The sequence below is a fragment of the Nematostella vectensis genome, chromosome 11, assembly GCF_932526225.1.
Source record: "Nematostella vectensis chromosome 11, jaNemVect1.1, whole genome shotgun sequence".
In the NCBI taxonomy this organism is placed as follows: Eukaryota; Metazoa; Cnidaria; class Anthozoa; order Actiniaria; family Edwardsiidae; genus Nematostella; species Nematostella vectensis.
This window is the reverse complement of record NC_064044.1, coordinates 4,366,428-4,380,099: the sequence shown is the minus strand read 5'-3', so window position 1 is coordinate 4,380,099 and position 13,672 is coordinate 4,366,428. Positions and strand designations below refer to the sequence as shown.

The following is a 13,672-nucleotide window of genomic DNA, read 5'->3' as shown; positions in this document are numbered from 1 at the left end:
AAAGCCGCATTGTTACCAGTTCACTTCCGGTCGATTACGTAACAATATCCGATGGTCTTTAACGGAAAACGCGAAAAATATTTCAAAACATTGAAAGCAATGTGTCTATTGGAAGTTTCTTTGAGGATGTGATTGATAATTTAGAGCGGATGGCCTGTTAAATATCTCGGATTCTAATAGATTCTTTTGTCTTTTAACGGTTGAGGTTTCCGCCGGACCTCCGGAAGTAAACTGGTGACAATGCGGCTTTAAGTAAAGGTGCTTGAGCAATCAACATCACTACAATTTCGCCCTTTTTCTTTTTTAATGCATTTACTATAATCTATATGTACAACAATATACAATTTATGTAAGTCCACACGGACAGATTCCAAGATTTGTTTCGTATTCACAAAACTTGGTTAAATATAGCTTAAAATATCAGATTGCACATAAAAAGACATTTCAGTACAACTTTGAGAAACCATTTTCTATCTTCTCTATTAATAGCCTAGATGCAAAACTGCAATGAATGCATTTAGGGAATTTGTATGCGGCATTGATTATTTTTTGTGATGTTACAACATCTAACACAGTGAAAAGACAACAGTTTGTCTTTGCACTCTGTTATTAGAAACTGAAATAGAATACAAATAGCTCGGAGATAGCCCTCCAGTCTACAAAAGATTCTTTGAAATATCATGTGCAGTGTTAGGGTGTAACTAGGGTTCTCTTTAGCCTAGTGACAACCCAAGACTCACATAAGACTACCCTCAAACTGAAACTGCAACGAAGAATAGGAAGATCAATGCAAGATAGAGCGATGCAGACCCAGAATGGGTGCACGGCTTGGTCATCTCTAGATCTAGTCATCTACTCTTGCTGTGAGAATGCCTCATTTCACAGTCATAGTACATAGAGTTGAAGAACGGGTGCTGCATAGCCTCCTTGGCAGTGATACGCTTCTCCGGGTCGTATTCAAGGAGGTAGTCTAGCAGATTGAAGAACAGCTGATGGCCCTCACTATCTGACAGCATGTATTTCTGATTGAATGAACAATAAGCTCGATTACAATAGGATAATGACAACATTATGTGAAAAAAACTCAAACAACTCTGATAAAAACACAACAATAGCTACAACCATAACATAAACAACACAATAATTGAACCTGCAGTGTTATCTAGATGGTCTGCCATATCACAGCATTTGACAGCAGTATGCTGACACAAGACCAAGTTTGATTTTGGATTTCACATAAAACCCAAATTCCCAGAAGTCAATTTCACTTATCAGGTAGAAAGCAGTGCACTTACAAAAGACAAGACAAATATTCCCACTAGTCCACTTATCCACCGGATGTTATCCACCAAGTTATGGATTTATGAAATATGTCATGCCCACACTACCTCAGGCAATCTACTACAGCACTAACCTTCAAAGGTTTACAGTTCTCTCTGACATATTTCCCTGATGAAGACTTCTCATCCCACTCAAGCTTCCCTTTGTAGAAATACTTTGTTTTCCTGTAATAAACAAATATAAACATTTACTAAGATGCTAAATATCGTCAAACATTACACACACACACATGGTAATTGGAGCTCATGAGCAACATTTACAATAATACCATATTCTCTAGTACATTAAGGCAAACAAAAATCTAGGAGCAGATGAAAGTCTTGCTTATATGTGCAAGATAAAAATAGAAATAAATTCAAAGCATTGTGTTTCATGTTGAAGAGGCATCCTGAATTTATGATTGAGAAAAGTCTTATTTACCAGAAAATGTGGAAATGATGAAAAAAAAGGGTGGAGCCTACCTGGATTTCTTTGCAAAATCTGATGGAATTGGTCCAATGATTCTCTCCATCATGGCTAAGTGCTCCCTATTCTCATGAGTCTGTGAATGGTTAATGAAATAAATGTAAATCACAAGAGATAAAGCCATGTGGCATTCAGGGCAAAGTTCTATTTAAAAAATAGACAAGAATAACATTATATTCATCTGCAAAGCCATGGAAATAGAATAGCAACAAAATGTCAAACAGGATACATACATAAAGGTTTACATAAATATTAAACAAATGTCACAGGATTTTCAACAAGGTGACTGCATCATGATAGTGTAACACTTAAATCTATATATGGTAGGCTGTGATGCCTTTATACTTCAATAAAAATCAGTCATACCTGGAATAGAGTAAAGCCAGTGTAGAGCTCAAACATGATGCACCCAATACTCCAGATGTCACAAGGGTACGACCAGCCAAGTTCTGAAAAAAAAAAAACATTTCACATGAGAACACAGTCAATGTAGAGGAAACCATGATAACTCCAACTCCAAGGGTTACCCCTAAGGAATTTGTCTGCCTATGGCTAGGGAATTGGGCAGCTGTGGAGTACTGACAGCTCACCAGCAATAGTCAATCTGTCCATTACCTCATTTTCACGTCAACCATGGAGTCTACACTCACCTAGGATCACTTCGGGGGCTCTGTAATGTCTAGTGGAGACGGTTGTGCTGTGGTGTTCATGCTCAAATGTAGCAGAGCCAAAGTCAATAAGCCGCATGTGAGAACTCTTCACATATCGCTGGTCTTGCTTCTGTGGTCATAGGAAAAAATAATTCAACGAAGATCCAGTTTTCAAAACTCCCCATCTTTGTCACCATGACAATACCACTGCACTTACAGTATCTTTGTTGTAGAATACATCACAATCAGAGTTGACAAAGAGCATGTTCTCTGGTTTGAGGTCTGTGTGAGTTAGCTTCATCTCATGCAGAACTAGAAAGAGGGATCAGACGAAAGGCATATGTTACACACGGCGACTGGTACAAATGACAGGACACGATGTAGCCCCAAGGACAACCAACATATTTAGACTTTCAATCAACGATATCTGACTCCATACAATAACTGACTTTAATCAATCCACTGGTTACAATCCCAGGATAGCAATCCGAACGTGAAGCCTTTACAATCCGTCTTTCTCAATCACTACTCTAAAACTCCTCTCCCTTAATCCCTTACCTCGCGTACTATATAATCATCTATCACGTGACAACAACTAGTGTCAACTTACGCTTGTCACACATATAAGGCTCATGTAGAACTAGAACAAAAGAATAAGAAGCAAATACTCACATTTGACAGCAACTATGAGCTGATATGAGATGTGCCGTACTTGATCAAGAGGATAGGGTTCGTAGTTATTATCTTTCTGCAGATTGAAATAAAAAAAAAAAAATAAATATTTTTTGTTCAACTACAGTAATGGCTTAAGGTAAAAAGAACAGTGCATGATTTAAACGGTTAATACAATAGAATGGTTAAGATGATGGTGTCCTTACCATGAAGTCGAAGACACTTAATCCCATTTTTTCGAACACCAGACACATATGTCCATGATGGTTGAACCAGTCAAGCATTTTTATGCATAGACTATAAGATGAAACAAAGACAATAAATTTTACGCTCCCACACTATACTGAGTCACACAAAGAAACAATTTCCATCGGTTTATTACAGCAAGTCACTTATCTACTTCCAATCAAATATCACTAATAAACTATAAGACTCTAATTGTGAGTGGTTATTTCAAAGTTTCATGTTGTATTTTTTGTTGTGGAGTGATTGATCAACATTTCTTTAAAATTTAAACTCACCTTTTACCATATCTGTTTTTTTGGTTGATTTTTTCTAAAACTTTGATTTCTAATTTTGCAGCTTCCCTGGTGAACAAAATCATAAATCATTTTTTTTCAATGATTGTTATTCAAAAACATGTGTAGTCAGACTTTACCCACCTATATTTTTCGATGTTTTTTATCACTTTAACAGCAACCACATCCCCTGTTTTCCTGAAGAAGAGAAGAGTGAGTTATGAATAAAAAGCACACTGACTGTAGGGTATTTTATTCTCTTTCTAAGGGCAATTTTTGTTTTGTGGATATGGAGAGATTGTTCCTCCTGATTCGAAAAAAAAAAAAAAAAAAAAAACAAGTATTGTGTAGTTTGGCCTATTTAACACTGATCACATGTTACAGAAAGTAAGCTTTGAGTTGAAACAAATGCTCAAATTTTTGTTGTTGTTAATGTCTTTAAAAAAAGAAGACGACAAGTGACCTGAAGTAGCAAGAACTCACTTGTCATAGCATTCCAACACCTTGCCGAAGGTTCCCTCACCTAGCAAACAGTGAACTTCATCTAATAAGAGACAAAGAGGCATTAGTGTTTGGCAATGGAGAGGGACATACAGAAAAACTCATTTCAAAAACTCCCAACCCCAACTTCACTCAACTCTGCAATTCAAATCAATTAATTTTACGTCTTCCCAATACACACTAGTTCAATAACAGGTAGTGTCAAATATTAGCTGCTAGGCCAGGAAAATGATGCAAACAATTTGGACAAGAGTTTTAAGTCTGAATCCCTTGAAATGTCAGTGAAAATTTAAATCAATCAACAAGAATTCATAAGTCATGGGATTAGGACTACTTGTAGGGTGGAATGCGATAAATTAAGAACAATTAATATACATCTGGAGTGCAGCTGGTCTCCTTTGTGATATATGAGGTGTCCATCTTCATCGTCCCGGCTTGTGGAGTAGCACCGCTCCTCAGCATGGCTCCGGGTCTGAGTTCATGCATTTGTTTGTTCGTTCATTCATTCACACATTTGACGACGGGAGAAAAGGGCCGGCATACAGGAAGTGGCATCATTTTAGCACACACAGCAACATCGCAGGCAGAGATCCGCACCCAATTCAATTGTTCGCACATAGAAATAGTAGATATATACAAAGGACATAGGAGCATATGAGAGCAGGTTTACAACGACACTGGCATCATTGAGTTTGTACTTACACCTACCCTTGCCAATACCAAAAGCATTACCCGATACAAAAACGAAAGCAGGTTGTGCTGAGGTCCAAGGAAAGAAAACTATTCTGAGATAGCTCTTAACATATCCACACACCCTTATCAGCCCAAGTTGTTGTTAGCCATCAATCTTGCATGTCATAAACGATGGATGTTTTAGGGTCATACTTACAAAAACCCAGGAACATCAGCAGCTTAAAAAGGCATGCAATCTTGATGTTCATTGGTCAAAGATAGGTGTGAATAGCACAGGGTATTTTGTCGTCCTTGACACAGCCAAGTTATAAAACCAAGAATAGATTGTTGGTGTATGTTTAAAATATCAAGTAAAAAGCATTTGCTTTAATACTAACAACGATCTAAAAGTCTTATACTTTAAAGTCTCAATAAATCAAAATATTTCACATCAAATCACAATAATTCTTGCTGAAAAAGGTGTTGTGGTTGGGCAAACAACCTCAGATAAAGATACTGCATGAGATTCGTTTGAAAGTCTAATACATGTACATGGCCTAAATAGACTGGAAATATAGTACCTTTAATTAGGATAATTGCCCCTAGCAAAGTGAGTGAGTTATAAAGTGACCAACAGAAAATACAGGCTAAAATCTGTTTGTAATTCCCAATGCTTCATATTTCAAAACAAATCAATGGCTTAGGCGCCACATACATTTATTATATCTAATTCATAGGCATTATTTTTTAATCAAATAGTTTTTGCGTAATCAAAATATTTCCATTTCGAGCAAAAATTTTGGCTATTTTTCATTTAAATCGAAGAGTACCTTCAAAGTAGGGAATAACTTTGGTTTGTATCTCAGTAATTGAAATCTTAACGGCCTGGAGCAAAGATATTCCCTCGAGGTAGTCAGGCAACCATATCTTTGAAGATCATAGCGGGTAATTTTCTCTCGCGCAGTCATTTTCTTGTCGATTCAATAACAGTATTTGACAAATTGTACAAGGGCCTGTTTTTATATGAAGCTAAGCGGCTTATGACCTGTGCGTGACAATTTTAAAAATGCGTATTGATTTTAATGATAACACTAGGCAGACTTTTTAACTTATATTTTTTTTCTTTTGATACGCGCGAGTTGACTCTTGATTCGAAGACATGAAATTTCAAAAACATGTTTGCTCTCGACGGGGTTTTAAGCATTTTACATGAGATTCTTTATCTTTGCAAAGCTCTGTATGTTTCTTGACGATTATTATTAGAGATTAATTATATTGACGAAATACCCCGTGATGTTTCGCAAAGGTGTGTGCATTGCGTATTCTTTGTGACCGTGAACTAACAACAACGTGCGCCATGTCAACCCCCAAAAACATGGCGGTTGGCATCCAGCCAAAATTACGTCGACTACTCGATTAAACCAGAGTTTACGCGATCGATCTACTTACATAGATACTGTAGCCATCGGTCACGTCGTTGTGGTGTCTATGCCGTCTTCTATGAGTGCTTCTTTCGCTACTACGGCTTCGTTCACGATAGTGGTGATGTCGAAATCTGTCTCTACTTCGACTACGAATGTGCTTCCGTGAGAAGCGTACCTCCTCTAAAGGGGAGCAATTTCTATCCAAACGTTCATCTAAATAATGTCTAGGGTAAAGTGTAGACGGACTTGTGTCCCTCGAACAAACCGAACGCCTTCTCCTTCGACTTCTAGGCATTCTCATGGGGAATTTGAGTGAAGAATGAACGGGAAAAACCAACTGTCGTGAGAAATGGCGGCGATCCTTTTATTCAACGATGATGCAAGGAAGACAAGATGGCTTATGATTGGCTGAAAGGGATAAAAAACACGTGGTCTTCACGTGAGCGCGCGTAAATTAGCCTCGTTTCGAAGCATTTTCCAAGATGGCGGCCATCAGGGGTCTGACTTTGAAACAAGTGACCAAAATTCATGTTTCTTATTGTCCTTTCGACCCTAAAACCGCAACTATAAGGTAAAACACGCGCTCAAATGACACTCATTATCAGGGTGTCAAAAGATTATAACTAGAGTTTGTTGTTGTTTTTATGTAGGGAATTCTTGCGGCGTGTTTCAGCAAAAAACATGCTGGACACCAATAACAAATGCAAAATCACCAAAGAAGTTAGGAATGATAATTCAGAGCCACATCTTGAGATAACGTTTGGTAAGTTTCATACTCCAGGCACTGCTTTATTCCACTCCTTATACACATTATCCTGGCTAAACTTCAGAATACCCGTCCACATTTTAAGGGCTCTAAATTTCATCGGTCCGCAGTCCAGAACTACTCAATAAAAAGTATCCATCATTGCACGATTAATTTATAATACTACTCAATATAAAATGTCCATCATTGCACAATTAAATCATAATCGGATATGTTATGTTGGTTCGCAGTCTGCAGTCAAAGACAGACGGCTCCACAGCGGACCGCGGTAGCGGTGACTTAGATTACTTAGAGTTATCATTTGATACTTCGTTCTAAATATACAAAGACGGCTCCGCAGCGGACCGCGGTAGCGGTGACTTAGATTACTTAGAGTTATCATTTGATACTTCGTTCTAAATATACAAAGACGGCTCCACAGTGGACCGCGGACTGTGGACCACTGTAGCAGCGACTTAGATGACTTAGACTTATAATTTGATACTTTGTTCTATAAATATGCAAAGACGGCTTCACAGCAGACCGCGGACCATGGTAGCAGTGACTTAGATCAATTAAATAATTTTGTTAGATGAATCAGAAAGACAGCTTCACTGCGTACCATGGCAGTAACGTGGCTCCACAGTGGACGGGTATTCTGAAGTTGCTCCCATTATCCTTGTACTGCATCTACCCAGGCACGTACACAGAGGGGATTGCATAGTGCGCACTCACCCCCTCTTTCCCCCTTGGCAGCCAAATTATGGGTCATTTCTGTATAAAGAATCTTCAAATTCTATGTTTTTTCCATATGATACCTATGACTGCGCCCCCCCCCCCCCCCCACGCTTGGCCAATCCCACGTACACACCTACCAGTTATGTCGAGCCCATTTTGGTTGGCATTGCCGTTTGTTAGATCTTATCAAATTATTATACCTTTTGTGGGTGCACAGTGCAGAAAACATAAAAACACACTCACCCTTGGGGAATGTGTTGATATGAAGTCAAGGATAGCAAGATGTTGCAGAATTATTTTTAAGGTTAAAGGGTGCTTTGAGCCTGGGTAACACAGCGGAACATAAAAACAAGTCAATCAAAAACATTCAAGATATGTCACATTATGTAAGATACTTATAAAGCGCAGAACTAGCGCTTGATTAAATCTTGTCTGTTTATAGACAGTTTCAGCGAACCTAAAAAAAAATGATTCCTTGGTTACTCACTGGGATTTGAAGTAAGGGCATGTGTATCAGTTTTTTATCTTGACTCTATATTGTGACATCACCTGGGCTCAAAGCAACCCTGGGCATGCATAGCGATTCACTTATTCTCTTTTATCACCCTTACAGCTGACAAAGATGTTCTTGGATTGAAAACAGGCAACATGAAGTTGATGGACATGTTATCTTTGTTTAATCAAAAGTGCAAGGAAAAGGACAGCTCAGGTTGAATTTATTCCCAATAAATCAGTGCAGCAAATGCTACTCTAAGGGACACAGCTACCAACATCAAGGGGTTCAGCTTTGTCAGGATGTGTGTTGCTCAAAAGAAGAACAGATATTGAGTTTGGAAAGAACCAGACATTAGATCCAGAAGGATTCACTTGTGTCCTGAATAAAGTTGAACCAATTTATGTATGGAGAAAAGACAGGAACAAAAGGAGAAATAGACATTTCAATCTCTTAAATTGAGAATTATGAATGCCATATGGGGAAAGCAAGAAAAAAGCTTGCCACCTTGCATTGGGGCATTATTGTGTTGTAGGCTAGACTACAAAGTTTGTCAACCTATTCACATTATTGTGTTGTAGGCTAGACTACAAAGTTTGTCAACCTATTCACATTATTGTGTTGTAGGCTAGATTACAAAGTTTGTCAACCTATTCACATTATTGTGTTGTAGGCTAGACTACAAAAGTTTGTCAACCTATTCATCTCTTTGCTCCGCCTAGTACCATGTGCTATACACAGAGGCACTGTGTTTACTGATACAATTCACCAACTCTTTTAGGGCCAATTACATGACAAATCTCAGCCCTGGTTGAGTTACAGCCTGGTTAGGGGGCAGAGGATTCAGCCCAATACCCCCACAAATACTTTTTAAATTGCTTTTTGAATTTTCAGAATCATTTTTACCCTGGAGAGGGATTTTTCTAGCCAGGCTCGAATTTAAGGCACATATTTGGTAAGCAACTACCAGGCTGAAATTCGTAAGGCAATACCTTGAAAAAAATTCACTTTACAGGACATCACTGTTATAGTATGTTGTGTAGCCCAAGTGATGTCCATGTCTTTTCTTATCGTTAACTGGTGCTTAACCAATGTTATTTTGAAATAAATCAAATTGGGATTTCAAAAAGATTTTTCTCCAGGGCCACTAGTTGATATCTAAATGGGTTTTATTGTGTTAATTTCGTAACCTGAAAGATCCTGATAAAATCAACTACATCAGCTATAATAAAGAAAATAGCACACAAAAAGATAACATACAAATTTCTTTTCATTATAAAATTCAATACCATTTCCTGATATAATGTACATTTCCAGAGTGTAGACTAAACTCCCTCAAAGTATCTTTAACTTCCTTCAACCTATAAGACAATGTCATTATTTTCCAAGCTTTACGTATTATTTACAAAAACAAAGTCATGCTTGCAGCAGGCAAGATTGTGCTTCAAATAAAAATCTAAAATGATGGTGTCTTGTACTCTGCTTTCATCTAGAACCTGAAGAGGGAAAAACTACAGAATTACACACAATCAACATTGAAAAATAGAAGCTCAAAGTATGAATATGGTAAAGACAAAAAATACTAATATTATGGAGTACACTGGCCTCCCCTCTATCAATTTTTCAGGCTTTAAAAACGTTTACCCTTACCTTCTCTGGTACTCTGTCTTCACACCGTCGCCATTCCTGTTTAGGGCATTTGGGTCTGTGTCCCCCTGTGGCACGGAGTTGAGCAGTTCCTCTGTGGTTGTCGGGGGCCTGCCGTGCCTCTGTCGGATGGAGTTGATTGTCTCGATAGGGTAGTGACCAGCATGGGACTCGAGGTGCTTGAGAACATACTCATCAGCGTCTGTGATACGGAATCTGTGCTTAAAGATCTGGATGATGGAGTCAATCTTGAAATCGGCTGGGTTGTAGAAGTTAGGATTATCCACGGATGAACCAGGTTTTTTTGCTCTTGTGCGCTCCAAAAATTTGCCTCCGATTATACCAGCATTGCGGACAGGTGGTTCGTAGATCGTCAACATGTCATCAGCCAAGCGATAAGAGATGATGAAACGGCGATTCTTGTCTTCTGGTCTAACAGATTCCTAAAAAGAGAAAAAAAAAACAGATGAGATACACTAAAAAAAAAAAACAGTGCATGGCTATATTCAGTGAATCCCTGGTTTGAGTCTAACTTGCTAGAGGTATTTTCTTGTGTTGATTCTAGGTTTAAACTTTACAAGCTACACCTGTTTAAATTTAAATGCTGACAATTAACAGATCAGCATTCTATGAAAACCTTGGGGATTCATTCTTACCATAGAGGCAGCATATCTAAGAACTTTGTGATCATTCTCCAACATCTTGATAAAGTCCTTCTTGGGTGGTTGTGGCACTAGCGAAAGGCAGGACTGAAGACTGTCTTCCAATGAACCAAACCCATTATATGGAGGAGTGACCTGAAAAGAAAATCCATAAAACAAAATTGAGACCACTCATCTATCTAAGGCTCACTATCCACTCAATAGGTTTATTAAAAAGATTTCAAGAGAACAGTGCCTAGAAGTGGGTTGCAGAACCTATTTTATTTTACAGAAGAAATATAGGGAAATCCCTGAAAAAACAATGAATCAGGTATCCCTTACTTAAAATTGCTTCAGACTCCTTATAAGAACATCGGGATCTACTGCTCCATTGGACAATATCAATTTATTACCTTTTCTAACAATTCTCTTGGTGCCCCTTTTACATCAACAGCAGGGAATTCTGTAACACCAAAGTTAGTCCTGTAGAAGTCTTTAGTGTACTGATCACAATCATACAGAAGGAACCGCCTGCCCATGATGTGTAGGGTTCTTCCAACCATAAAATCTCTTGGTCTGAACCACTCTTTGATCTCGTGGTCGGACAACTCCAGGACAACTGATGGGAAAGAGGCTGCAATAGAAGAATGACAATAACAGTGAGGTAAGAAATATTGCAGGTTCTTGTCATGTGGATAAGGCAGTATTAAAATCACAGAACACAAGGCACAATTTATCCAAATTTATATGCAAGTCAATGAAAAGTAAAATTTCTAAGCAGGGTTTGAATTAATGTTTGTATAATGAGCTTTGTATTGTACATTTTATGACTTAAAGTTTTGTAGACCATATTTTTTAACAGATTTGTTCCAAAAAAGCCTCCCTTTCTTCAGAACTAGAAATTGATTTACAGCCTTATCAAATCAGTACAATGAGACAGTATCCCTTTTGTAGTTCCTTTGTAACTGAGCTGTTATGATAAGCCCTTACATTCAACATCTGTTCTGTCCTTAGCAAGCTTCTGTCGACAGACAAGCACAGGGAATGGGTCTCTGCCGTCGTTAGGTGTATGAACTTCACGTATCTCCACAGTATCGTCGACAAGGTAGTAATGCAAAATCTGTATAAACAGCAAAGATAATAGTACATTATTCCATTTATTTTGCTTTGTTATTTATTCTTTGTAACCATCTCCATCTGATTAAAAATTTATTATAACCATGGCTTTAAAAATGGTGAAAAAAATTTCTAGGAAATACTAAATTATATTTATTTTAATTCCTTTACATCCATCAGTACAAATACATCAAGTGCAGACTTCCAGCACATCCAGGGAGACAAGGGGTTCACAGTCCCCAGTTCAGTTTATTACACCTTTAAAATATCCCAACGCACTCTGGCAAAACCTGAGCCACGGAGTTATCGCTGGCTCTCTCTTGAAAAGCACTACCGTTGAGCAACTTGAGGGGTGCAAAACATGGGAAATTCTATATACTTACACAAGGCCTCATCTCTCCAAACATGCTATCCCTGTCATCCCAGACACAATAGAATCTCAGAACTTTTCTATCCAGCTCAATGAACTGCTTTAGTTTGTCGAAAGTGGAGGGTGTGGTGTAAGAGTGGAGAGGTTGTTGTCGAGATTCATTATAAGGGTCCTTTGCGATGGACTCTGGGGGATTCAGGTCAATGCCTTCACTTGCCATGTACTCCTGAAAAAAACATGCAATTGTCAATATTCACTATATTTGAAACCATGTAAGATCTGACAATAGGAATTGTTTTTTATTGAGCTAGAAGTTTTGTTTCGATCGTGTTAACTCTCTTTCTCTTTAAGTACAATATTTGTACAGTTACAGAAAAAGCCAAAGTTTTTATGAATAAGGCATACTTGGCTTTGAGTATTATAAAGATTTTCTCCATCCATTACCAATGTGAGAAATGTGTGAGAGGCACAACTTACCCTTGTCCAAGCATCACAGTCGCAAATAAAGAAGACTTTGCCATAGAATGTTACATTGATCCCCAGGTTTAGGTCTTTCCAATGCCAATAATCACCAAGATCATTCTTAGGAAGCCTTTGACGCTTGATCAATTTTCCTTGTGGAATACCGCTGGAAAATAATACAAATAAACTATTTATTTATCTGTGTTTTGAATAAATATATATAGAATTTATAGAATGCATAGATAAGATAGTGCAGTCTATAAATTGAGGGTATATACCAACCTGTTTTCCACAACTGGTTCCACAACAGCTATTGAATCATCCTCAAGGTAGTAGTAAATTTTCACAGGTCTCACACGAAAGTACTCATTTGAGGATTCATGTACAGTTTGTTTGAAGTAACCATGGAATAACAGGACTTTTTTGTCAAAGGCTACATGAGCTGGGACAAAATCCTCCGGTGGAGCTTGCACCTTTTGGCCATAGGTTAGACTAGGTTTGATGTTTGCAAGTTCATCAAGTTCTTCTTGGGTAAGCTTGTTTACTGGAACGGGATCTCCTCCGATTCCGATAATGGGTTGAGTCGGGAGGGAATAGCCATTTCTCCATCCCAGTGTTTGAGGCCTATGATACTTTGTTTTCTACGATGAAAGGTCAAAACTGTTATAATTAATTGAGAAAGAGAAGTAAAAATGGAAACAATATTGCGATAGAGTTAGTCGAGTTAGTAGGCTTGGTACACACAATTTAAGACATAATATTTCTAAAACTAGAAGCTGTCTAAGACACGAATTGTAGTACAGTATTTCAAACAGCTAAATTATAAAAGTGTGGGCTCAAATAAAACATTTTAAAGGTTTACCCGGTTCTGAAACTCCACACAAAACTCAAAACACGTCCAACAAAATTTTGCTTTACTAAGAAACTTTACGTTATACCCTCTTTCATACTTACGGTAGGATCAGTAAAACTGTTCCCTGGTAAAAAAGGAAGAGCCATATTGTAATATTTCAGGCAAATGCAATAAGAAAACCCAAGGCAAGTTGGTGGTTTTCTCGATTTCTGTTGAACTGATCCAAAATGGTGTTGGTTGCTATTTGGCGGCGTCGGTTGATATGGCAACGGTCGGCAGCCATGTAAATACGAAGAGCATTATGGGAAGTGTGGGGTCCCTGTGCTTTGGTAAGCACAGGTATCCGCGAGCCTTCCGCTATAGA

At 38.1% G+C, this 13,672-nt stretch overlaps 3 protein-coding genes across 3 annotated transcripts; 1 reads left to right on the top strand and 2 right to left on the bottom strand.

Moving 5' to 3' along the window:
- Positions 1 to 285: 285 nt before the first annotated feature.
- LOC5504988 (dual specificity protein kinase CLK2) lies at positions 286 to 6,544 on the bottom strand. The gene is made up of 13 exons (XM_001625808.3): positions 6,269 to 6,544; positions 4,523 to 4,619; positions 4,130 to 4,190; positions 3,791 to 3,844; positions 3,650 to 3,715; positions 3,335 to 3,425; positions 3,129 to 3,204; positions 2,674 to 2,768; positions 2,457 to 2,586; positions 2,173 to 2,255; positions 1,803 to 1,882; positions 1,415 to 1,505; positions 286 to 1,022 (listed from the first exon to the last, which is right to left on the bottom strand). The coding sequence occupies exons 1-13, from the start codon at positions 6,542 to 6,544 to the stop codon at positions 849 to 851; spliced, it is 1,374 nt and encodes a 457-aa protein (XP_001625858.1). The 3' UTR covers positions 286 to 848.
- Positions 6,545 to 6,673: 129 nt separating this feature from the next.
- On the top strand, positions 6,674 to 9,685 carry LOC116612656. Its single transcript, XM_032373378.2, has 3 exons — positions 6,674 to 6,814; positions 6,894 to 7,006; positions 8,340 to 9,685. Exons 1-3 carry the CDS (start codon positions 6,726 to 6,728, stop codon positions 8,438 to 8,440), a joined length of 303 nt encoding a protein of 100 aa, XP_032229269.1. The 5' UTR covers positions 6,674 to 6,725; the 3' UTR covers positions 8,441 to 9,685.
- LOC5504990 (EF-hand domain-containing protein 1) lies at positions 9,472 to 13,569 on the bottom strand. The gene is made up of 9 exons (XM_032373373.2): positions 13,410 to 13,569; positions 12,738 to 13,096; positions 12,471 to 12,621; positions 12,007 to 12,219; positions 11,498 to 11,627; positions 10,921 to 11,141; positions 10,523 to 10,663; positions 9,870 to 10,309; positions 9,472 to 9,715 (listed from the first exon to the last, which is right to left on the bottom strand). The coding sequence occupies exons 1-9, from the start codon at positions 13,452 to 13,454 to the stop codon at positions 9,709 to 9,711; spliced, it is 1,707 nt and encodes a 568-aa protein (XP_032229264.1). The 5' UTR covers positions 13,455 to 13,569; the 3' UTR covers positions 9,472 to 9,708.
- Between the last annotated feature and the right edge of the window lie 103 nt (positions 13,570 to 13,672).

Excerpts from the sequence above, each read along its gene's own strand:
- LOC5504990 (XM_032373373.2), bottom strand. The coding sequence starts at position 13,454 with ATGGCTCTTCCTTTTTTACCAGGGAACAGTTTTACTGATCCTACC. Across the intron at positions 11,628-12,006 it reads TTGGAGAGATGAGGCCTTGT|ATTTTGCATTACTACCTTGT; the intron begins GTAAGTATATAG and ends CTGTTTATACAG. Across the intron at positions 11,142-11,497 it reads GGACAGAACAGATGTTGAAT|CCTCTTTCCCATCAGTTGTC; the intron begins GTAAGGGCTTAT and ends CTTCTATTGCAG.
- LOC116612656 (XM_032373378.2), top strand. The coding sequence starts at position 6,726 with ATGGCGGCCATCAGGGGTCTGACTTTGAAACAAGTGACCAAAATTCAT. Across the intron at positions 6,815-6,893 it reads CCTAAAACCGCAACTATAAG|GGAATTCTTGCGGCGTGTTT; the intron begins GTAAAACACGCG and ends GTTTTTATGTAG. Across the intron at positions 7,007-8,339 it reads ACATCTTGAGATAACGTTTG|CTGACAAAGATGTTCTTGGA; the intron begins GTAAGTTTCATA and ends TCACCCTTACAG.
- LOC5504988 (XM_001625808.3), bottom strand. The coding sequence starts at position 6,544 with ATGAGAATGCCTAGAAGTCGAAGGAGAAGGCGTTCGGTTTGTTCGAGG. Across the intron at positions 3,845-4,129 it reads GTGTTGGAATGCTATGACAA|GAAAACAGGGGATGTGGTTG; the intron begins GTGAGTTCTTGC and ends TCTCTTCTTCAG. Across the intron at positions 3,716-3,790 it reads AAAAACATCGAAAAATATAG|GGAAGCTGCAAAATTAGAAA; the intron begins GTGGGTAAAGTC and ends TTTGTTCACCAG.